This window comes from Podarcis liolepis (assembly GCF_965112155.1).
Source record: "Podarcis liolepis genome assembly, chromosome: 16".
Classification (NCBI taxonomy): Eukaryota; Metazoa; Chordata; class Lepidosauria; order Squamata; family Lacertidae; genus Podarcis; species Podarcis liolepis.
In genome coordinates this window covers 13,354,735-13,379,996 of record NC_139567.1, presented here as the reverse complement: position 1 = coordinate 13,379,996, position 25,262 = coordinate 13,354,735, and the positions used below count along the sequence as shown (strand labels likewise).

General features: G+C 44.1%; 1 protein-coding gene and 3 long non-coding RNA genes across 5 annotated transcripts; 2 read left to right on the top strand and 2 right to left on the bottom strand.

The window, feature by feature from the left end:
* Positions 1-389: 389 nt before the first annotated feature.
* Positions 390-3,527, bottom strand: LOC310695863. Its single transcript, XR_014520308.1, has 3 exons — positions 3,420-3,527; positions 2,461-2,580; positions 390-961 (listed from the first exon to the last, which is right to left on the bottom strand). It is a non-coding gene; the product is annotated as an uncharacterized lncRNA (long non-coding RNA).
* LOC310695866 lies at positions 3,430-17,398 on the top strand. 2 transcript variants are annotated; one of them, XR_014520310.1, is made up of 4 exons: positions 3,430-3,560; positions 13,165-13,285; positions 15,304-15,423; positions 17,154-17,398. It is a non-coding gene; the product is annotated as an uncharacterized lncRNA (long non-coding RNA). The 2 variants fall into 2 exon arrangements; XR_014520311.1 differs by lacking the exons at positions 3,430-3,560; positions 13,165-13,285 and adding an exon at positions 13,694-13,737.
* PATE4 (prostate and testis expressed 4) lies at positions 6,464-9,760 on the bottom strand. Its single transcript, XM_083481270.1, has 3 exons — positions 9,688-9,760; positions 8,525-8,644; positions 6,464-6,831 (listed from the first exon to the last, which is right to left on the bottom strand). Exons 1-3 carry the CDS (start codon positions 9,737-9,739, stop codon positions 6,704-6,706), a joined length of 300 nt encoding a protein of 99 aa, XP_083337396.1. The 5' UTR covers positions 9,740-9,760; the 3' UTR covers positions 6,464-6,703.
* Positions 17,399-21,222: 3,824 nt separating the features above from the next.
* Positions 21,223-25,026, top strand: LOC310695883. The gene is made up of 3 exons (XR_014520332.1): positions 21,223-21,345; positions 22,414-22,524; positions 24,463-25,026. It is a non-coding gene; the product is annotated as an uncharacterized lncRNA (long non-coding RNA).
* The last annotated feature ends 236 nt before the right edge of the window (positions 25,027-25,262 follow it).

The window sequence follows — 25,262 nt, the reverse complement described above, 5'->3', positions numbered from 1 at the left end:
AATATGTCTGTTGGGAAAATAGCAAAGCACCCTAAAAATCAACTATGGCAGAACCCAAAAACATTTGTCCTTATAGGTAGAAAAGTGGATTTTAAAAAATTTCTTGTGGAATCTATTTTCTCAAATGATTGCTTTCCTGGCAACAAATAATCTAAACCAGGTAAGGTGAACTCCAGATGCTCCTGGACTAAAATTCCCATCAACCCCAGCAAGCATGGCCAGTGGGCAGGGATGATGGGAGTTGTGATCTAGCAACCTCTGAAGGACAAAGTATTCCCTTAAAGTGGGTGGAAATTGTCAGCTTTAAAAACAAACAAAAATGTACTGTGGTTTGGAATTGTTATGGTTTAGCATTTTCATACCAGAAGTGGAAAACAAGCAGGGTGGGATATCTATGACGTTTGCTGTTTATTTGATGCACTGGCAAACTTAAATTTTATATTCTCCATAAACTGCTTATAGGCTTCCTTTACAGTTGAGCAGTGAACAAATTCTGCTCAATAAATCAAATGATTGTGTATGTCAAAGTTTTTGGCAATGAGGCAGCTGAAGGCGGAGGGCAGATCTTGATTGTCCTTTGGAAAATAGAGTTCAGGGGAAGTGTTAAATCCCTTTGCCGTTCCTTACAACAGACCTGAATCTCCATCTCCTCTTCTTCCTTGGTATAGCTACTATTTGCCAACATTTTTAAAAGATGAGACACCTTATCAGGGATCATGGCCTCTAGTTTGGTCTTGCGATTGGGAGGTATTCAAGGAAAAGAGGCCTGTAGAAGCTTCCAACCCTCGAACCTTCATTCAGAAAGCAGATGCTTTGGTGCTGCTCAACACCACTTAGAGATTGCAGAAACTTCTGTTAGAGCAGCATTTGAAAGTCTGGGTGATGGCATTCTCTGCTGGCTTTTCTTGAACATTAACACATTGGGTGCTGCAGCCCTTCTTGGAAAAGAGAAGAGTATTTCCTGTAGAAGAAGATTGATTAGTGGGACCACAACATCTATGGATAATAAGAAACCAAGCTGGTGCCTCTCTCATTTTTGTACCATTGTTTCAGGCTTGGAGAGTTGGTAAGGTTGCCACCTTCATCAGCCTGTGCTCCTGAACAACATGGGATGCAAGCATTAGCAGGTGACCATTCTCATCTTCATGTGCAAGACAGAGTGGGTGATTAACCGACATGAATAGAGGAGGCTGCTGTTTTTACTTCTGAGCAGACAGCAGCCCTGATTAGGAGAGAGGACATCCTGTCTTCAGAGGACTGCACCACATCACCCCTTAATCCCTGTATTTAAGTTACTGGACATGTTTGATGCATGCTACCTATAAATTGTAACTTCTTGGACTGAGAAGCCCAGTCCATTACGTCCTTGACTGCAACTGCCCATGATTGCAAGAGCGCACAGCAAATGCCCCAAAGCACACTTCCCCCACAAATTGTACACAAGGGAACCACTGTGACATGTCTGACCATTCAGTCAAAGCGACTCTGTTGACCTGGGGAAAGGCTGCAGCTCAGTGGTAGAGCTGCCTTGTTGCATGCATAAATCGCATGTTCAATTCCTGGCATCTCTGAGTAGGATGGAATGAGACTTTTGGCTGAAAGGTTGGAAAGCTATTGCCAGTTAGTACAGGCAATAATAATAATAAAATTTTATTTATATCCCGCCCTCCTCAGCTGAAGCTGGGCTCAGAGTGGCTAACAACAGTAAAAATAACACAGTTTACATAAAATCATAATCAATTAATTGAAATGCATTCTAAAATCAATTCAGAGTCAAATTAATGGCAACCATTGGGCTAGAGTTCTATGAGGATTACAGAAGGAGGGGGTCAGACTGTGCCCTTGGCCAAAGGCCTGGTGGAACAGCTCTGTCTTGCAGGCCCTGCGGAAAGATGTCAAGTCCCGCAGGGCCCTAGTCTCTCGTGACAGAGTGTTCCACCAGATCGGGGCCACGGCCAAAAAAGCCCTGGCTCTGGTTGAGGCCAGCCTAACCTCCCTGTGGCCTGGGATCTCCAATATGTTTTTATTTGAAGACCGTAAGGTCCTCCGTGGGACATACCAGGAGACTGAGCCAGCTGGACCAATAGTTTGATTCAGTGTAAAGCAGTTTCCAATTTGGTAACTATTTGAAGATCTAGATGGCTGCTCCAGAGGGTTAGGACCCAAACCAAATGGATTCAAATGTCAAGTAAGAAGATTCTGACTTAACAATAGGAAGAACTTTCTGATGCTAAGGACTGTCTGACAGTGGAATGAACTCCCTTGGATGGTGGTGTACCCTGAAACACTGGAGGTTTTTAAACTGACATTGGGGTGGCCATCTGGGATTCTTCAGCTGTGATGCCTGCATTGCAGGGGTTGGGCTAGATGTCTCTTGGGGTCCCACCTCTACAATGTGGGTCTATGATTCTGTGGTCTATGATTCAGAATCTATGATTCTGTGGTCCTGTCATTACATACCAAAGTAGACGGTCTGTTTGTAGCAAGACTTCCCCACGTGCAATCTGCAAGGACGTTTCCACTCAAGGCAGGTACCTTTCGGATGCTGAAAATAACAGTGAGCACATCTGATGCTGACAACTAGAGAAAAGCAAAGATGACGAGATCAACAGGTGAAAGGTGCAAAAATCACCCAACCTGTTAACAATCCATCAGAGCCAATTCACTCCTTGCTTTTCAAAATGTTTGCTTGCAATGTCAGCCCATTCTTGGTAAGCCACAAAGAAAGAAAGAAAGACGGAAGAGTTAATGTGCAAAGGGAACTCACTAACCTCCAAACGCATATCAAAGTACCTTGGGGAGAGAACTGGCAGAGGAGCACAGCATCTCTGTCCAGGACACCTTTCCTCCTTTCTCCACAGCTGTGTTCTCTACCTCCTCCTGCTCTCTATGGGGGGAATTGACTACACTCCCTATAGACACAGGGTGCAGGAGAGGGGAAACTTCCTGTCTTGATGCTAAACCTGCAGGGCCCTTTGATAATTTTCTCCAGATATAGAAGCATAAAAGGTGGTCCTGAGTGGGTGGCTGTTTAAGCAGCTTACTTCATTATTTCATTCTCCTCTACAGGACAGTTGTACATTTAGCAGGTGAACACACAACAGCCTTGCTGGTTAAAAAGAGACTACCTACCTACCTACCTACTTAACCAGTCAGCTATATTGATCTGCGCACGCATACTCAGATTCAATTGTCCCTAGACTTTGGGGGATGTATGTACATTAGCGACAATATCATGCAAAAGTTTGTATGCGTACATTGAGATGCATGCAGGCTAACATTCAGTAAACTTTCACAAGGGCGTTTTGACAACAGCAGCAGCAGCAGCAACCATCACAGACTGATGCAGAAATATAGAGAACTGAATTTAAGACTCGAAAAAAAATAAAAAATAAGAAACTTACCCACCAGAGACTTACCTATCTCAACAGACAGCAGCAGCCAGAACCCAAGATACAGAAGGCTATTCATGTTCTGTTTTCTACCTTCGTCAACACTATGTGCAAGGAGGGTGCAGCTGGAATCTGAATTTATCTCCACCTCTGACGATCAGATGTGAGGTGAGTCTGTGATTCGTTTCTGGAGGACACACCTTTTAGTTTTGCTTGAATGAAAAACCCCAGACGCATCCTTGTGATCAGAACGTTTTATCCTTTTGAGTCATTAGGTGCATGCACGAAGGGGGAAGGGGTTGGAGTTGCTCTGCCCAGTCCCAGCCTCTGCATATTCGACTGACTGCCTGTACAGAGATTATGTGGCACCTACAAGTGGTATTACATGTGAGCTTAGATAAAACACCAAGAAGCAATACAAGAGTGTAGGTTCCCTAGAAGTCTTTGTATGATGTATGAGTCATGGTGCGCATGCAATTTATACTGAGCACATACCATCAGATGGGTAGGTGAGCACAGAAGGGACATGGATTGTGATTATCATTCTATCCTATCTAGGCTTAGGGGAGGATTTTGGAGCAAACCTTTCTTGTCCATATCCTGGATTTTAAAAAAATGTTTCTGTTATAGTTTATAATTATTGTGTTTTATTTCTGACTATCGGTCGAATAAAGGATATATTGATATTGATTGATTGAAAAAATGTTTCATCAATTCATTGCTCCCCATTTTTTTTACTGCTTCCATCCACCACCCAGATTTTGATTGTGCAGAGAACTCAGGTGTATGTTGCGATATTCCAACGCTGAATGTTTATGAACCCATCTGGATGTGTCTTTTATTGTGCTTTAATGATGGTATCAGGTTGGTTATACATCTCATGTTCAATACTCTTTGTGGCTGTAGTTTTGGGGTGGCCCCACTGTTTCATTTCCAATCAGTTCCTATCTTATAAGCTTGTGCTGAAATTCCATAACTTTTTATACCACAAAAGTTCTGGTTTATTTCCCCCACACAGAACCACACACATTTATTGTACTATAACCCCAGCAGCAATGTGGCAAGATCAGGGAAGCATCACAGGACAAAGCAGAATAAATCTACCACTGTTGTACAATTATCGTGTCAATAACACAATGCAGAATACATCCTCAATAAAACGCCTGCCTGGAGGGGCCCCATGTCTGTCTGGAAAAACTGGACCTGTAGAAATTCACAAATTAATGAACATTAAATATCCTAACACCTTCTTTTTTTATTGCATTTGATGGCCACCAGGACCACAAATGTTTCATTCTTTCTCTCATTTGTTGGTTGCCCCTGGAAACCCTCAAGGACAAATATTTGGATGCTACTACAGTGCAAAGCAACTGAAATTATAACCCATTGTGGCTGATAACTCACCGGTTTACATGGCTTTGATTGGAAACTAGACAAATTCATGGTGCTTAGATTCATCATTTGCTATTAATGGTTTGTTGTTGTTGTTTAGTCATTTAGTCGTGTCTGACTCTTCATGACCCCATGGACCAGAGCACGCCAGGCACTCCTGTCTTCGAGTTTCGAGAACACTGTCCAACCATCTCATCCTCTGTCGTCCCCTTCTCCTTGTGCCCTCCATCTTTCCCAACATCAGGGTCTTTTCCAGGGAGTCTTCTCTTCTCATGAGGTGGCCAAAGTACTGGAGCCTCAGCTTCAGGATCTGTCCTTCCAGTGAGCACTCAGGGCTGATTTCCTTAAGAATGGATAGGTTTGATCTTCTTGCAGTCCATGGGACTCTCAAGGGTCTCCTCCAGCACCATTAATTAATGGTTTAGGGATTATCAATGGCTTTAATCTATTCACATTGAAATGGAGCTCCTCTCATAGACTATAGGAGTGTAAAAGGCAACCCATATCTATTGCAAGTCCCTTGGTTTATTAACCAATTTGGACAGAGTAGGCGGATTGAGGTGGATTTGTTCCAAGCATTGATGTTCTTTTTGATGTACCATCTGTTGGTACAGCTGGAAACTCAGAATGTTTTTTTTCACCCTGAGATGATCTAACAGGTATCCCTACATTCCTTTCTGCTGCAGTATGAATATGTGCTTCTTGCTGGGTGGGAGAATCAATGGGGGAAGTGTGATGCAGTGCCTACCCAATGCTCACACATAAGTATCAAACCACCTTAGCTGTAGGCATTCATTAAAATGTCAGATTGACATCTCTCAGGGTTGAATGATAACTCAGTAACTCATTAACTTAGATGGTTTTATACAGCTTCAAAGGGGGATCAGAGAAATTTATGGAGGAGTGGCCTATCCATGGTTGTTAGTCGTGGCAGCTAAAGAAGACCTCCAGGTTCAGAGATAGTATGGAGCCCAGAGATGACCCAAGACATTTTGCTACCTGAGGAAAAGAACAAGGTGATACCCCCTTCCAAGGATGGGGAACCCTTGTCAACCCAGAGACCACATTCCCTTCTTCCAAACAGTGAAAATTCACCAGCATTTTAGTTTGGATTTATTCTGCCCCCTCAGCATCTGCCAGCTAAGGCAGCCTCCTCAGAGTGCCCAACGGTAGGGTCAGTCTTGATGGTGACCATGGAAAGTTATTGCCAGTCAATGTATGCAATACAAAGCTAGATGCAGGGATGAGTAATCAGACTGTTTCTGGTCCATGCTACCTATAAACCATTTCAGCACCATTTCCACATTAATCTGCAATTGAAATAAACTGACGAAAATTTGCTTTGGAAGCTAGACATAGGAGAGAATAATCATCTGAGGCCCTTTCTCATGTGCCTCCTCCATGAGAGCTCCAGAGGGTAGCAACATGAGAGAAGGCCTTTTCTGCAGCTGCTTCCTGTTTGTGGCCATCTAAGCTGGTGGCCATTTTTGCATTATGTGAGAGAGACTTTCATACATTGAACTATGCACTGTGTGAAGAAGGACCTTTTCCCTGCCCCAAATCTTCCAAAATTCAGCATCATTTGATTGCCCCGGTTTTAGAATTATGAGATAGGGAAAAATTGTTTCCCCAGCATCATGTAATTTAAATATTTCCTTAAAGTGGGTGGAAATAGGCACTTTTGATAGCCTGAGCATTTATTTTTAAAGCATGAACTGTGGTTGGAAATAGTTACAATTTTGTATTTTTTGATACTGAGGGCATGAAGAAAACAAATATTTGATCTCATCTAGCCTGGCCTTAAGAGGAAGAGGTATCTGTAGAAAGGAGACCTGCAGTAGCTTCCAGCCCTTGAAATTTCACCCAGAAAGCAGAATCTATGGTGCTCTCCACTGACACTGAAACACCACTACTGTGCCTTAGTGGTTGCAGAAATTTCGATCAGAGCAGCAAGTATAGACTTCACTCACTGTCTTAGGCTTCTTTGGTGTCAATACATTTATGCAAGCTGAAGAACAGCCCTTGATGGTATGGAGAGGAGTCCGTCCTGTAAAGGAAGAAATATAAGGCTGTATCCAGGTACTGGCAAACTCCTTCCCCTTCCTTCTGATCAAATGCTTTGATGTCAATCACACATCTACAAGTGAATTCTTCCAGATAACATAGGATCATACCATAGATATTGCCATCATTGTACCATTGTTTCAGAGGCAAAAACCTGGTAGTAGGGTTGCCAACTTTGAGTATCCTCTGCTTCTCTGCCTTTAAGAATCTCATGGTCTGCAGCCATTCAGCTGATTATATACCTGTTTTATTTAATTTTATATATCACCTTGAGATATGTGTGGAAAGTGATTGGTTAATTAATTAACTAATCATCATTCTCATATCTGTGCTGTGAAACATTTCGTCTATAAATTTCTGCAGAGCAGAGTGCTGCTAAGACAACATGAGCAGGTAAGACTGGTTGTTTTTTTAATGAGTGGTTGGCAACCCCGATTGATAGGATTGGCCTACTGTTCTCAGGAACTGCATCACACCAGCCCACCTTGTTACCATTCTTATTTGCCCTATAAACTCCCCACCCTCTAGTCACTTGTCTTGGAAAACATGGACAACAGGTTGCATTTAATGAGAGAGTGAACAAGAACAGTGTCCACAGAGGTCCTGCTTGCTCCATCTGGATGGCTCCTTTCTCTCCACACTGACACCAGTGGGGATTTCCTCTTGATACATATGGTAGCTTCAGAGGAAGGATTTCACATGGAAAGAAAGAGTTAAATTCCACCTCTGTTCTGGCTGTGAAGATGATCATTTTCACCACTCCCTAAGGTCTCACTCCTTTACTTATTGCTCCTGCGAATGCATGGATTCTTGAATATGGATTTCTATTGCAGGCTGGAGTTCCAAGAGAATATCGGCTCTGAGTCTCCCTCATTCCCCCAACATGCCCCAGAACAGAGCCGGAAACTTTGCCAGCCTGAGAGCTTGAGTTAATTCACTCCTATTAGAAGTCATGGAAGAGAACCAAAGATAAAAATGAAAAACAATCACCCCCCCACCCCAACACACATTTCTTCTCCCCTGACTTAAGAAATGGTGATGGCTCCACCATGAGTCTCCCCCTCCCTCCCACACCCTGTAGGATTGCTTTGTAGAATGTACTGGATTACTTAATAGCACTCCATAAAATCCATTTCCACCTACCTGTGTCCAAAAGTGATAATTCTGGGAGTTCTGTCCATTAATTGCTGTAGAAGTTGGCTGTGGTTGCCTTGTGATGGTGTGGAGAAAACCCATTTATATGCTCCGAGAAAGGCTTCTTTCTTGGTTATTTATTTACAATAGCATTAGGTATACCACCAATTAACGCAATAGGGCGTGGTGGCGTACATGCAATAAAATAAAACACCATAAAAACCATAGAAAATTATTGTTAAAAAGACAGGTTGAAAAAGAAATACGGTAAGTTAAACAGTCGCATTGGCCTGTCTGCATAAAAAGGTCTTCAAGAGACATTGGAAAATCAAGAGCGAGGGCGCCTGCCACATCTGTGTTAGAAGAGCATGGGACCAGTGACACTAAAAGCCTGGCTTCTAGTGGAGGCCAGCTGGGCCTCTGTAACATGGGGAGCAACTAGCAGTGCTCCTTCCAATGATCTGAGTAATCAAGCTGCAAGGGCTTACGTGGTCCTGGGATATATTACAGGATCTGAGTCGTGAGTAACCATAATCACTTACCAAAATAAACCATCTGCTTGTAGCATGACTCCCCTGAGTGCAGTCTGCACGGACGTCTCCATTTCTCGCACCCTTTACCTGGGAGCTGATATGCACACTGGGAGCACTTGATGCCAGCAACTAGGGGGAAGAGGAACCAGGAAGTGAACTATGAACTTTGAAAGAGAATCGGCTGCTAAACTGACCTGGTCCCAGAGGACAAGAGGACACTGTTCCTTTTCTACCTGCTTGCCTGTGGTGGGTGTTACTCTGTTGTGTGTGGGTTGTAAAACAGGCTTAACATACAAAAAGAACCCACTTGAAGGGATGGGGTAGAGATGCAGTTCAGTTTGCATTTAAAGGCCCAAAAATGACAGTGGTGTGAGGCAGGCAGCATGAGTAGGGGTAGGGGGAAGGGATGCAGTTTGGCCAAGACGTAAGGGGAATTTGGCAAGGATCGTGGGAAGGGTGGGGGGTTGGTGAGGTTGCAGAAGTGGGAGTGGAAAGAGGGGTGGCCAAGCAAAGAGGCTGGTGAGGTGCAAAGGGCAGGGGGTTGACAAGGGAGTAGGGCAGAGTGTGGAGTTAAGCAGGGTTGGTGAATGAAGCAAAGAAGGTGCAGAGCCCCTAACATACCTGAAATTTCACTTTTCATTGGTGAAAATCCAGTCTGCACCTCTCCCTATTTACTTCCAAATTTGCATCCAATAAAATCAACTGGTTTTGCCTCTATTTTTGCCTCCATGAAAAAGTCAAACTAAATAATAAAAATTAAATAATTGACTATACCAGGCCTTGGAACCAGAAACGAACCCCGTCCTCACTTGATCACACATCCACAAGAGAAGCTTCACAGTTGTGGCATGGAAATTTAATGCACATTAGTCATATTTAATGCTATAACCATTTGAAGGTAATTCAGCAGTAACACAGAACTATGTAGGGCTCTGGTAGCAACAAAATGATTACATGAGAAGAAGATGACCCATTTTCTTGATAAGCCATTCTGAACATGCTCCCTCAGCTGCAACTGGTGCAAAGCTTATTCAAGCTCTTGTAACAACATTGGAATCAGGTATACGCAGAAGGAGAAATACAGAGAACTGAATTTAATACTGGGGTGGGTAGTGGGTGGTGAAGAAATGGAGAGAAACCAAAATTGACATGTTGGCCCATCACAGACTTACCCAACTCAATGGATAGCAACACCCAGAACATGATATTCAGAAGCCTATTCATGCTGCCCCTTCTGCCTTCATGTCAGCACTGCGTGTGAGGAGAGTACAACTTGAATTTATCTCTACCTCTGAGGATCAGGTGTGAGGTGAGCCTGTGATTGGTCCACAGAGGACATACCTTTTAGTTTTGCTTGGATGAAAAGCTACGAGCATATCATTGTGATCAGCTGATGCAGAACATCTAATCCCTTTGAGTCATTTGGCGCATGCATGAAGGGGGAAGGAATTGGGGTTGCTCCTGTTCTGCCCAGTCCCAGCCTCTGCACATTCAACTGACTGTCTGTACAGAGATTATGTGCCGCCTACAAGTGGTGTTGCACGTGATCTTAGTCAAAACACCACAGAATTCTTTGTATGCTGTACGAGTCTTGTTGCCCATGCAATTTCTACTGTGCACAGAGCACTTAGATATATTAGTTGGATATTCTTTCTGTGTGAGAGAGAATTGTTTGTCCCAGAAACAGAGAAGAACAGAAAAGTTTCAAGAGGCAGCAGAAGGCTGAGATTGTTTTGTCTACGCAAGGACATTTTCTGTGGGAACTGTTCTTTGGATATGTGCAGTGTGACAGGAAGTAATGATAACAATGTTCTGTGTAACTTGTTGTGAGTCTCTTGCTTGCACCTTGCTGTGAGAGAAGCAGAGAGAGAGAGTCTTGGACTCTTGCTGGACTCTAAGCATGCCTTGACCATGGCAGTGGTGAATGTCTGTATATAGTTGCTACCAATATGCTTTATGCCTGTCAAGTAAACCTCTACACTTGACTGAATTTTTATGGCATCCATGAGTGTTTATTGCCTACTGTGTGTAGCTTCAACCCCGAAGACGCTTCCAAGGAAGGAGCTGCGTTGAGATGTAACTTTGCTGAGTATAGGTACTGGCACACATGAGCAGCGAAAGTGATGCTGGACCCAATCCTTCTAAATCATCCATCAGAGGTTGATGGAGTGATCCAACACTATTGGCATTATTTTCTTTTTTAAAATATTTTTTATTAGTTTTCAGTTACAACAATCCAATAAAAGCCTCATTATAACAATGGCGAATTATAATACCATTAATAATGCCAATCATTCAAAAGCCAAATTATACAATTTACGTGGCCCCTCCGTGTGCTAGAATTGATCGTTTGATGATTTACTTTATTTCTGCATTCCAAAATCTTATAAATTTCCATTTCACTTCAGTCAGAATAACAAGCCCTTATATCCAACTGCAATTTTAACGACTTCCATTCACATTAACACATTAAGTTATTTATTGTCCTACAGGTGGAGCATTCAGACTTTCTCTTTGTTCTTCTTGTGTGTGGCAATTATTCTGTCCATGATGTTTCTTCCTGTCCTTGTAATATATTATGTCTATCTTCTGTCAGTTGTTGCTGTTCTCTGTAATAGACATTATTTTCAGCTCTCCTACCACACTTTCTCCTTCCCCCTTGATGATCAGGTCAGGTGAAGACACACACACACACACACACACACACACACACAAACACAAACACAAACACACACAAAAACAGTTATGCCTCTCCCTGCCACTTTCTTTCTCTTGTGCAAACAGACAGCATATACACTCTTCCATCTTTCCCTCTCTTTCATGTGCAAGCATTGATATTATATGGAGTGAATTCTGCTTGTCCCTTATTTGGGTGGGTGGCATTGCAACCTGGTTCTGTTCCCCCATCACAATCTCCTCCACTACACCTCAACAAGCAGGGCAACCAAGACCAAAAATGCATATGGTACTTCTCTCTCTCTCTCTCTCTCTCTCTCTCTCTCTCTCTCTCTCTCTCTCACACACACACACACACACACACTCCATTTCTCTCTCACACACATTCAAGAGACACCATACTGTCCTTCCAAGTCAACACTTTTGACATCCTCCTTTGGTGACTCCCACAGAACAAAAGCAATGAAGATTAAACAAAAACTCACACTCTTTCAACCTCATCCTTACATCCCCTTACTATTTATGTATATGACAACAGCAGCTAGGATATCATATGCACAGAAATGGAAAGAAGAGAAGGTTCCAATGAAGGAGGAGTGGCTTCTGAAAGCAATGGACTATGCAGAAATGGCATAGATGGAGAGATGTGATGAACTGAACATAAGGAGGGAAAATGAGAAACTAAAATTAACAGATCCATGAAAAGCAGACCACTGCCTCCACCAAGCACAATTTATTGCCAGCTAGTTCCAAAACACTGGCAGGTTTTGTGCCAAAAAAATTAGTTGCACAAACCATTCCTTTCATTCTACATCCTGAATATAGTTGTCGCTTCAGCTCCTTTCCACAATGATGATTTTTTTAGAAAGAGAAAATGCCTCTGTGTGAAACCACATCACACAACAACTGCACAAAAGAGTGAGAAAGTTTCCAAGGGCCCATGGGTGTGTGTGTGTAATCTCCAATGCATCCGTGTGTTTCAAACTATGTTCTTCAGGGAAATCAAAATTCTATATATTGTATACCAGTGGCGTAGCGTGGGTTGTCAAGGCAAGTAATTTGCGCCCCCTAACCCGGTAGGGGCAGAGAGCTGCGAGTGCGAGCGCACCCCCCCAGATGTTGCGCCCGGTGCGGCCAGCCCCCCTACACCCCCACGCTACGCCACTGTTGTATACAACTCACTTCTACTCAGAGTAGACCCACTGAAACGAACAGACCTAAGTTTGTCATGTTTCTTACTTCCAGTGGCTCTGAGCAGGACTAGCATTGGACACATCCCGTAATATTTTAATAATGTTAAAAACAAAGTCAATGGATGGGAAATTTATGGAAGCTCATCTCCGTCATGGTGGTTCTGGAAAGAGAGAGGCATGATAGGCAAGGAATGTCTGCACACCAGGCATTCTCTAATTAGGATGTTTCAACCTTGGTACCCGAAGTGATGCCCTCCAGATGTTGCTGGAGTTCAGTCCCCATCAGCTCCAGTCAGTATAGTCAACAGTTGGGGATGATGAGTGCTTGAACATTTGAAGGGCACTGTGGTGGCTACTGTTTTTAGCTGCTAGTTTCGAAAGCTAGTGATGGGTGGCCTGTCCCTTGGGTGCCAAGTTGTAAGTAAGCCCATAAAAGTTACTAGCCTGAATCAATCAACCACTAGGTTTCTGGGGTCTAGAGGGGTGAAGAGTTGTGTCCCTCCTGGAGCAGCCCACTCATTCACTTGCATGGAACCCCATGCACTCCCCCAAAAGCCAACCCTTCTCACCTACATCTACTTAAATACACCAATCCCAGCTCATTACACTGTGCTGTTAACTGCACAGTTGCAGGGGTCAGTTGAAAGGTTGGCAGCCCTTCCCAAAAACAAGAGCCATTTGTTTCAGAGACTAACCATTCCTGTTGCTCCTCCTTTGATCTTTAGAAAGGGATTGTTGTACCTATGTTAATGTTTAATGGAACTTTGTTCACTGCTCCAGGTCAGCCCTTCATAAGCATCCTGGCTAAATATCCGGAACAAACCAGGTGCGAGAGTTGCAATTCACAGCATGAACAAGCTTTTGTCACTTGGGTTATGGATCCTGCTTGCCTTTGCAATGGGTAGGTTTCTAAACAGGCACCACCAGCAACTTCAGAGTCCTTAGCTGACCATAGTCTTTATGCTTGTACTTGTCTGGAAGGTATGATTCCTCTTTTAACTGATGGGGTTGTTTTGGGTTGAGCCGCTGAACATACAACTTGCAGGAGACTGGAAAGCAGAGGTGAGTAGTTCTAATATATACAAGGAACTGAGCTCATCCTGGACCCACAAGTCAGCTTTAGTTTTTGCTGATCACCCCACAGAAAGGAACTATCTACTTTGTGAAAGCACATCAAGAGCATAGCAGTTTCCAGAGGGCGTGCTATGTTAGCCTGTTGCAACAAAAACAGGCTTGTGGCACCTTAATGACATATTGACTTATTTGGCATCAGGTTCTGCAGAACTGTGTCCACTCAATCGGATGGATGGAAAATTATTAGCTGCATGGGAGGAAAAGAATGTTAGCAATAAGGTCAGAGGGAAATTTTTAAAATGCAGTTTGGTATAATTGTATTAAAGTCTCAGTTTAATCAAAGGTGGGTTGCAGGAGCACTTCCACCATAAAATATATATAGGATAGAATATTGGTCCCCAAATGCATTTTTGCGTTCAAGGTTGGTCCTGGGAGGTGCTATTTTTCTAGAAAAAGAGATGCTGGAACTCACCATTAACTTCTCCCTTGTTTTCTGAGAAGTGCTGGAGCTGAGCTCTGACTGGAAAAATAATAATCTTGTCCTGGGCAAGACAAGGTCAAAAACTGCTTAGAAAGGTGATACTTTGCTCAGTCAGCCAATGGACCTACAGTGGTGCCCCGCAAGACGAATGCCTCGCAAGACGGAAAACTCGCTAGGCGAAAGAGTTTTCCGTTTTGGAGGTGCTTCGCAAAACGAATCTCCTATGGGCTTGCTTCGCAAGATGAAAATGTCTTGCGAGTTCCTGCGGGGTTTTTTTCCTTCCCTCCCCCCTTTTTCTAAGCCGCTAAACCACTTATCAGCTGATCCGATCAGCAGATAAGCTGCTAAAAGCTGCTAAAAGCCGCTAATAGCGCTAATCCGCTAATCCGTCAATGGTCTTGCTTCGCAAGACGAAAAAACCGCTAGATGAAGAGAATCACAGAACGGATTCTTTTTGTCTTGCGAGGCACCACTGTATTTCCTATAAGGCAGCTTACTGGACTCCTATCAAACTAAATGAGGAATTGTTGGGCTTTGCTGGATTAGGGGACCCCAGAGTTGGGCAACCTGTGGCTCTCCAGATGTTGTTGGACTCCCATCAGCCTCAGCCAGCAGGACCAGTGATCATGCATGATGGGAGTTTGAGATCAGCAGCATCTTAAGGGCCACAAGGTCTCAATTTCTGGGGTAGAAAGCTTCTGTTGGACAAGGCACTGATCCTAACTTTCTTTTATACCAAAGACTAAAATCAAAGTGTCTGGGACAGTAGACCTGCTTCAGGAGAGTTAACAGTCCAAGCTGTCCCTGAGGCTGCAGAACCTTTGGTCCACTGGCCCACCAAGTATTCCAGTTTGTCATGTGAGACCATTTTTGTGAAAACCACACCCATCTGGCTGTCAGGCGGTGTCACTCCATTGGGCGAGGGTTGATGGGGGTAGTCAATTCTTGCAGAAAGCAGGACTCAAAGTAGGAGATTTAGGTGTAGTAAGTTCCACGGTGCCACTGCTGTCTAACTTTGAGGTTGTCCATCCACTGCACTCTCTGTCTACCCATCCTGGTGTCATGATGACCTCAGGTCATTCAACATGGGTGGTCCCACCCACCTGTAAAAGTTGGCCCATGGAGGTAGTGTTGGAGGTAAAGAACTGACCCACCGAACCAAAAAGCCTCCCCTCCCTTTGCTTTAAGAGCTGCAGACAATGAAGAAATCAAGCAACTGTTCAAAGCATGTCTGCACATTTTCAAATGATGCCCGCATATCATGACCGCTGTTGATTACATTTTCATTTGTCAACTAATGGGTTGTCAGGCAAAATTATGCCATGCTGTTTCCCAACTCTGTATTTATCTACCCTCCTCTCCAGTCAACAGCCTCAAATGCTACACCTGTTTGTTTGAACTTAAGAATGGCACCTGTCCTTCACCAAAGCCTCCCTGTATAGCGCAGTCTAGGGAGTCCTGCTTCCGGCAGAAGCTCTTTACAGGTAAGGTGTGTGATTCTGGGTCCTAATGGCGCTTGCTTTGGGACTCTGTGTATCTATTTATTTCTACTGTCCAGAAAGGAATTCTTAAAAGGACAGTGAATAAATGTGCCCCTTGGCATGCACACCCTCAATACCAAGGATGGGGAATCTGTTGTCCTCCAGACATTGTTGGACTCCAACTCCCATCACCACCAGCCAGCATGGCCAGTGCTCAGGCATGATGGGAGATGTAGTCCAGAAGAATCTGGGCAGCTACAGGTTCCCATTCCTGCTGCAGAGACTGGAGTGGGCCAGCATTTTTTAGTCATGCCCACAACAACAGGTCTTCTTCTTTCAACAACCACTGCTGCCCATGGTTGCCATGAGAACGTAAGAAGATCCTTCTGAATCAGGCCACTGGCTCATCTTGCTTGGCCAACCAGATGCCTCTAGGAAACCCACAAGCAGGACCTCAGGAGAAGAGCACTCTGCCCTCCATGGTTCCCAAGAATCAACATTCAGAAGCATGGTTGTCTCCAACCTTGGCAAAGCCATCATAGATAGTGCCACCGATAGCCTTCCCTTCCATGAATTTGTCCAGTTCTCTGTGTTAAAGCCATCCAAGTTGGTGACCATCACTGCCTCCTGTGGGACATTGTTCCACAGTTCAGCTATGCGCTGTGTGGAGAAGTGGATTCTTTTATCTGTCCTGTATCTACCAGCTTCATTAGATGTCCATGAATTCTAATGTAATGAGAGAGGGAGACGAGAGGCTGCCATGGTGAGACAGGTGGGATGGTAGGTGGGGCCTGGGCAAGGGCACAAAGCTCTCCGAGGTGGGCTGACCAATGGAGGGATAATAATAATAATAATAATAATAATAATAATAATAATAATAATAATAATAATAAATTTTATTTATATCCCGGCTGGGGAGGGCGCTCAGGGCGGCTAACAACAATAAAATAGTACAACATTCTAAAATAATTTCCTTATAAAATTAATTCAAATCAAATTGATGACAACCATTGGGCTAGAGTTCTGTGAAGATTGCCAAGGAGGGGGTCAGGCTGTGCCCTGGCCAAAGGCCTGGTGGAACAGCTCTGTCTTGCAGGCCCTGCGGAAAGATGTCAGGTCCTGCAGGGCCCTAGTCTCTTGTGACAGAGCATTCCACCAGATTGGAGCCACAGCCAAAAAAGCCCTGGCTCTAGTTGAGGCCAGCCTAACCTCTCTGTGGCCTGGGACCTTCAAGATGTTTTTGTTTGAAGATCGTAAGTTCCTCTGTGGGACATACCAGGAGAGGCGGTCCCGTAGGTACGAGGGTCCTAGGCCGTATAGGGCTTTAAAGGATGGAGGCCAGTGGGTGGGTGGGTGGGCAGGTGAGCGAGTAAGTGCCAATCTGGCACCTGGAGGCCCCCGTCAGCCAGGCAGCCAAGCCACTTGCTTGTGTGTCTGGCTAGGCAGTGCTGTGCTCCTGTGGGTGCACATGCAGCCATGCCACCTCTCCCAGCCAGCTTTGCTCTCTGAGCCTGGACAGCCAAAGGGAAAGAAATGCACCCCCCAGCTTCAGGGGCAGTCTACCTCTGAATTTTGAGGGTGCTGAATTTTGTCATTTACCTTAGGTGGCAAAATGTATTAGGCTGGTCCTGTCCCAGATGTTCAGTTGGACATATAAGCAGGCAACTAATAGGAAGTAGATAGGAAGTCTGCCTTCTTACAGGGGGCTCACTGATTTTTCTCTTCCTTTCCAGAATCTGTTCTCCTTTATACTACAGCAGGCTGTGCCTATGACTGCAGGGATGTAAATGGAGGAAGGCACATTCATCACGTCAACAAATGCTGCACTACAGAAATGTGCAACACTCCCTAGGCTTGGGATGTGTATGCATGGGCTCCATGAATCTTCTGCCTGATTTGAAGCAAAAGATTCTTTATTGATTTCATGCTATTGCCACCTGTTTTTCCTGGAAACCTCTCTTATTTCAAATATCTTGGGGGGGGGGGGGAATCAACATTTAATTACCAAAAGTGAAGAAATTTTTGCTCTAAAATTTAAACGAACTAGGGCAGTGATGGTGGAAATTCCTGGGCAAAATTCTCTCCATTCAAAGCCAATAGCAACATTTTCATTTAGGGTTGAAAAACATTGGAGTTTGACTGATGGATCTATTGAAACCTTACTCAACTGGCTGAAAAATAATATCTGGATAATTTGGAATTCTTTTCTTTGTAAAAAAAAAAGTTAATTAGTTTTAATGGATTGTATTCAACTATTAAGGAACAGAATTCGTGCTCTGTCAATGGAGCTTTGCTTCCCACATTACAACCCTAAAACTATACACACACACACACACACACACACACACATATATAACACTTTTATTAAACCAAACAAAATGTTACAAAATAGTGTGCAAGTTGTGAATTTGCCCAAACTCCCCACCAGGTTAGAAAGTAAAAATGCAAGAGTGGGGGCTGAGGGGGAAGGGAAGGCTAGGATTATTCAAGCCACCTTTGTCTGCTTCTGCTAAAAGTCTTAAAATGGAGTGTGGGGTCAGGCAACAATGTAAACAGAACGACCCTAGATGGACCAATGGTCTGACTCTGTATGAGGCAGCATCCTCTCACAGTGGCTTTAATGAGATGAATCATGGTATTTATAAACGGTTGCATATTTCGCATAGACAGAGCCAGTCCTTCAGTTTGGTTCTTTGCATCGACCACTAATAAACTGTTCAACCACAACAATGGGTGTCTGGCTGCTTCCTTCAATGGGTTTTAAGTTTTTCATGCAGGCTGGTCATGTATTTCAATGGAAAGGTGGAAGGCTTTAAAAACAGACAAATAAATATCAAATCAGCAGCTACTTTGTGAAATTAGAAGTGTGTATCTTCTTCAGTTGGTAGAGCATGAGACTCTTAATCTCATAGTCAAGGGTTCGAGTCCTGCGTTGGGCAAAAAGATTTCTGCATTGCAGAGGGTTGGACCAGATGACTTTCACAGTGCCTTCCAACTCTATGATTCTGTGATTCTTTTATTACTTCTATTTTTTAGGTAGGCTGCACAGCCAGCCCAAGAAATCTTGATGTTTGGTGCAAAGTACAAGGTGGTGCTGTTTGTTTGTTTGTTTGTTTGTTTGTTTGTTGCATTTAGAATCATAGAGTTGGGAGGGACCACAAGGATCAGCTAGCCAAACACCCTGTGTTGCAGGAATCTTTTTGTCCAAAGTGGGGCATTTGTATCCCACCTTGCCCCCCAAGGAGCTCAATGTAATGTACACCATTCTTCCGCCCCTCAATTATTCCCCACAACACTGTGAGGTTTGTTAGATGGAGAGGTAGTGACTGGTCCAAGGTCATCTAGGGAGCTTCATGGTCAAGTGAGGATTTGAAGCCTGGTCTCCAAAGTTCTAGCTCAACATTCTAACCACTACACTGCACTGGCTCTCATTCCATGTAAAATGTTTGACCCGTCTGAAATTTGCATCAGCTCCAGGGATGTATTCCAGAACTTTCAGTGTGCACAGTTAAATTGGAGTCAAAGGCTCTGTCTCCCTAGTGCAACAAGGCTTTTTAAAAAAACAAAAAACCCAGAATTTCTGCAGTTGGGAAAGTGACAGGGAAGCACCTTGAAAAATCTGGGACGAATGAATAGTTAGGGAAGACATTTCAGCACCACACAAGCAAATCTGGATGAAGACAGGGTGAATTAACTGAGATAATTCCCCAAACACTTGATGATAACACCAGGGGGAGAGCATCCGGTTTTGCCATTTGAGACAAAACAAAGTGCTGCCGAGGTTTGCAATTCAGTCCATGAGGGTAAAAGGGTTTGGTGCCCTCTGATGTATTGTAACCCAGCAGTTTCTTGTTCCAACCTAATTGCGGACTGTAGCCCATGAAAGCTTATGCCATATCTTGAATTAGAAGACACGCATACCCCGATCCTGTAACAGCTGTTCTTTCAGGAAAGCTACTACAGGGCTGTGAAATATGTCGGAATTCATGCTCTTAAAATGGGAGATACTGCCTGCAAATTTCATCCACTTCTGGCCCCCAAAAAAGTCAGAAGCTGTTCATTGTGTGTGTGTGTGTGTGTGTGTGTGTGACATTTTAGGGCATATGCCTGTAATTCAACAGGATTTATTCTCTCTGGAGGGGTTACTATGCCTTCAAATTGCACCCACTTCTGTATAGCCTTTTTGAAATGTCCTAATAGTGAATCGGGATGGGGAAAGAAGTAGATTAGGCTCCATGAGTCATATTGGGTAGTCTCTGAATGGTCTGTGAGAAAAATTGGTTTGTTACTGAAGTCACATCATTTGGTCTGAATCAAACCCAGTGGTCTGTGTTGCCTGCCATCCTTCCTTTTGCAAATATGAGCAGAAGTTTATGTGAGAAACACACACAGCCCTGCGGTGTAGATGGTAGCTTATTATACCTGCAAGTCAAGTTTATGTGTACCCCTTGTGCTGGTCCTGCCTAGATGGCTCATAACACAAACTGGGAAGAACCTGAAGTTAATTTGGACATCCATTGTGTCTGGTTCCTGCCTGGCCAATTACACAGCACACAGACTTATTTCTTGGGATAATTATGGTCTTCAGCTCTAATTCCAGCTCTAAAAACAGACTATGCAAGAACCTTAAGACCACAAGGGTGTGCATATGTCAGGGCTGGGTAACCTTCCAAAGACGGCATGTTAGTGGTGGGCAAGGCCAGAGACAAAAGTTGATGAAGCAACAAATGTCAATGTTACTTTTGCATGGTAGGTAAGTTTCTGCAAAGAATCACACACCCTTTGCTTTCCTCATCCAGGACATGCAAGAGGCATTATCAGAGTTGAAGGACACATTCCACCCAGACAGAAACTGTCATGGAGCTCTACTCAAATTGATCCAGAGAAGTACTCCAATGTATAGTTAGCAGAGTAAAAACTTAAACATGTTGCAGGATTCCCAAAAAATAGACCAGAGGCAATTGTATTTCATCCAGCAACTGAAGGCGAATGAGCAAAATGGTCACAAATCCAATACATTCAGGATTGGCACTGCCCATAAGAAATCCAGTTGCAGCAGACTTAAACTTACAATAACTTGTAAGAAGACTAAAACTTAACACTAAGCATACTAGAGACAGAACACCATACCAGAAGGATAGAGAGATAGAAAGAGAGTGAAACCCAGGCTCCTTCTGGCCTTACTATTATAGTCAGCATGACCTTGACAGGAAGAAATAACAAAACCAGTTTAAGCCAGCTGTACTCAGCTTCTCTGAAGGAATAACCCAAACATCATGAACCTTCTGCTAGAAGCTTCCAGAACCCTCTTGAATTAATTAGAACAGGAAAGATCTCTACACATCACATCAATACTATCTGCACCAAGAAATGCAAACTGACTAAAACACCTGGGTCCAGGGAGGAGGGTTGAGTGGGTGTGTAGCCCAGGGAGGGGCCTCTCCAGGCCTGAGGTTCCCCACCTCTGATATAAGCACTGAAGGTACTCTCACAATGAATTCATAATCTTCACATCTTGACCCATCACCTGCCTGGGTCATTTGGGAATCATTCTATGCCTCCCACTGGCTTCCCTGAGACTACAGCTTCTCCTATATTTAGACTAATTGATGGAAATGGCACCTAATGGTCCAGCATTTGGCAACAGAGCACTCAAATGGGCAAAGGACATCCAGTTCCTAGGCTGTACTTTGCTGCTAAGACTGTAATCAACCACCGTAGCAGGTGGGAGATGTAACACGAGGTCCCTCCAGAAGCAGCCTATAGTCTCCATGAGAGTTTAAATCCATTATCCGGAGTCATGTTTTGTTGTTCCTTCACCATCTCCACCACGGAGACCTTGATGTTCTGGGTTGTCAAGAATGGCAAGAAAGCCCAAGATGATTAACTTGGTTGTGCTTCTCGGCATTTTAGCTCTGCTCTTTTGTGAGTAAAACAGATGGGGTGTTGTCAGTCTTGGGTGTGGAGATAATTCCATTGCTTCATGTTACACCATTTGCAACCATTAAGTCTCTTCCATTCTATCTTGGTATGAATTTTGTGCATTTCCCATACATATGTGCTTTATGTCCTGTAAGGGTTTGTTGTTGTTATTAGCAAAGCGGGACCATAAATGTTAACATTTTTTGAAATGGCATGAGCCTCTGTAAACAAGGCTTCAAGTGATTTTAATGAAGTCAGTTTATGCACATTATTGATAAGGGGTGTTTGGGACAACTTTTAGCATACACTACTGGGACACCTTTAGGGACGCGGGTGGCGCTGTGGGTAAAACCTCAGTGCCTAGGACTTGCCGATCGTATGGTCGGCGGTTCGAATCCCCACGACAGGGTGAGCTCCCGTCTTTCAGTCCCAGCTCCTGCCCACCTAGCAGTTTGAAAGCACAATTAAGTGCAAGTAGATAAATAGGTACTGCTTTATAGCGGGAAGGTAAACGGCGTTGCCGTGTGCTGCGCTGGTGCTGGCTCGCCATAGCAGCTTCGTCACGCTGGCCACGTGACCCAGAAGTGTCTCCGGACAGCGCTGGCCCACGGCCTCTTAAGTGAGATGGGTGCACAACCCTAGAGTCGGACACGACTGGCCCGTACGGGCAGGGGTACCTTTACCTTTTTACTGGGACACCTTTAACAAGATGAAAGGTTACATCAGCACTATCCTATGAAAACAGGATGCTGGACTAGATAGGCCTACAGAGCTCTTCCCATGTTCTTATGTCATGTTCTCTGCATAATTCTTGTTCAAAATGAATTCTAGTTTATTTTCCATATAAATGTTATCTTAAGCTATTCCTGTGATTGCACATTGTAGATCAGTAATGATGACCAACAGCTGCCACAACAAAATGGCCTCGTATATATTACCAGTAAATGCTTACTGGACCTCAGATCATTCTGTAACTTTATCTTGTATTAGTTTTGATGCACATGAAGCTATTTAGAATTAGGGTGGGTTGTGATGCAATTTCATGCTAAATTACTTCCTCCTTTCAAGCAGCTGAAGCTATCAAATGCAAGGTGTGCAAATTCCAATATCCTGGTTTTATCTGTTTCAAAGGAAGTGATGTATGCACAGCCTTAAGTTGCAAAACAACCTATTTCAAAGAAGGTATGTTTGCCTTGAAATTAACTCTTATGTGTTAATTTAAGTGGGATGGAGTGGCCATACTAGTTTCATGGCATGTGGGTCATTGAGCCTGTTGCTTACTGGAAAGGAGAGGGGTGAGGAGGTGGTTGTGCGGCAAAAGCACTGGGAGAGCAGTTCCAGAGCTCCTGGTGGTGCCTTTGCACCAAGCCAGTCTCCTTGCCCTTCTCCCTTCTGGTAAACAACAGCGATCCAACTGCTGGGAAGCAAATGTAGCAGTTCCCTCGAGCTACTTTTGTGCATGTCTCATCTCACTGGCTTATTTTCTGTCTTTTAGTGCTATGTGCTAGGCTAGGGCTCATCCAGGGACGCAGGTGGCGCTGTGGTCTAAACCACTGAGCTTTGGGCTTGCCGATCGAAAGGTTGGTGGTTCGAATCCCTGCGATGGGGTGAGCTCCCATTGCTCGGTCCCAGCTCCTGCCAACCTAGCAGTTCAAAAGCATGCCAAAAAGTGCAAGTAGATGAATAGGTACCACTCCGGAGGGAAGGTAAACGGCGTTTCCGTGCACTGCTCTGGTGTCGGTGATGTGCCAGAAGTGGCTCAGTCATGCTGGCCACATGACCCGGAAAAACTGTCTGCGGAGTGGACAAACGCTGGCTCCCTCGGCCTGTAAAGCGAGATGAACAACCCCAGAGTTGTTCGTGACTGGCCTTAACTGTCAGGGGTCCCTTTACCTTTAGGGCTCATCCAGACTTACTTTGGTGGGGCATTTCTAGGCACAAGTTCAAGCTTTAAAGCTCCGCATCTGAGTAGGTTTTTTGTTTTGGTCCCGGCGCTTTCCCCAGGAAAACCCACATTTTACCACTGAATCAGAGCAAACAGTGATCAGGTTTTCCATTGATAGCTTCATTAATGAACCCCCAAATCTGGAATCCCCTTGGACCTAGTGCCAAAGTTTTGCAAGCGTTTTGCAGTGAAGGCCCCACGTTTGCAGCGCCCCACAAATGGAGTAATTGATACATCAAAGCGGGGCTCATAATTAATGCCCCAAACCCAACGTTGTCCAATTCACTCCAAACAGATGCCAAACTCTGGAAAAAAGTTTTGCAGCATTGGTCAGTGAAAACCCTGTGTTTTGCAGTGCCCCAAAAATGGAGCAGTAGACATTCAAACCCGGGGGTCATGGGGTCACCAAAATCCCAACGTTGTCCAATTCACTTCAAACTGGCGCCAAACTTTGGCAAAAGGTTTTGCAGCATTTTGCAGTGAAAACCCTGCATTTTGCAGTGCTGCACAAAGACCAAGGGAGGAAGCAGAGCAGGAACCCCTGCCATGATGCTGATGCCCATGTTGCCACCGACCTCTGGCCCTTCCCTGGCTTGGAAGGAGCGGTGCATGGTGAGGGAGGTGGGGTGAATGTGGGGCCCAATGTTTTGTTCAAGTTAGCACAGTGGTACCTCGCAAGACGAATGCCTCGCAAGATGAAAAACTCGCAAGACGAAAGAGTTTTCCGTTTTTTGAGTCGTTCCGCAAGACGAATTTCCCTATGGGCTTGCTTCGCAAGACGAAACATCTTGCGAGTCCTTGTGAGTTTGTTTCGTTTTTCTTAAAGCCGCTAAGCCGTTAATAGCCGTGCTTTGCAAGACGAAAAAACCGCAAGACGAAGAGACTCGCGGAACGGATTAATTTCGTCTTGCGAGGCACCACTGTACTACTGGCTAGAAGGAAATTGGATTCCCTCTGCATGTTTGTGTGTGGGGGTTTAGCTCTTTGAATGTGGTTTCACCAATTATGCCAGCCTTTCTCAAGCTTGGGTCCCCAGATGTTGTTGAACTACAACTCCCATCATCCCTAGCCAGCAAGGCCAGAGCTCAGGGATGATGGGAGTTGTAGTCCAACGACATCTGGGGACCCAAGGTTGAGAAACACTGACTTATGCATTTGTTTTTATTCCTCTGCAGTTGAACGGATGCTTTACGTGGAAAAAGGATGCACCACTATACCACCTGACAGGTGTCATTATACCACCGGAAATCTTACCCACAGCCGCATGACAGTCTGCTGTAAAGGAAAAGATTATTGCAATGCCTGAGCATTTCCTAGAGGAGCATGACCCTCTAGACTGAGCTTCTTTATGGCAGCCATACTTCTGAGACCATTTCAGCTGTGCTTTAAAAGGCTTTGCCATGCAACATTGTCTTCCGAAATCTCACCCTTTTCCTGAAAGTGGGATAATGTGGTTTGTCACCCATGGATCCTTCTCCTTAGTGTTTCTTTTCCTTTTCCTTTTCCTTCCTTTTTGGCGGGGTTGAGGTGTCAGTATTCAAATCTTGATAAAAGTGCTCAGAGTGCCAGCACAAAAGGGCTACCATGGCGGGGGGGGGGGCAAAAAAAGAGGTCACGGTATTCCATATAATTGAGTACTATCACGCCAAAACAAAACAAAATCCTGCCTCTTCCAATTGCCCAGAGAGCCACGTTTTAGACATTTTCAAAAAAAAGAAAAGAAAAAAGAAAAGAAAAGAAAAAAAGATTGCCCAGGATTTTAACTGATTTTATATTTACTGCTTTTTTAATTTTTACTGTTGCTACAACAACTGTTTTTGTTTTTCATGCTTTTGATCTGTTTTATATTTGTTTTATGGTTCTCTTTCCTGAAAATCTCTATTTTCAAATTCTAGATTAATAAAATTATATTTTTTTGTTTTTTGTTTTTTAAATGAATCAAAACACATGATGGTTCAACTGCTGGTCATGGGCA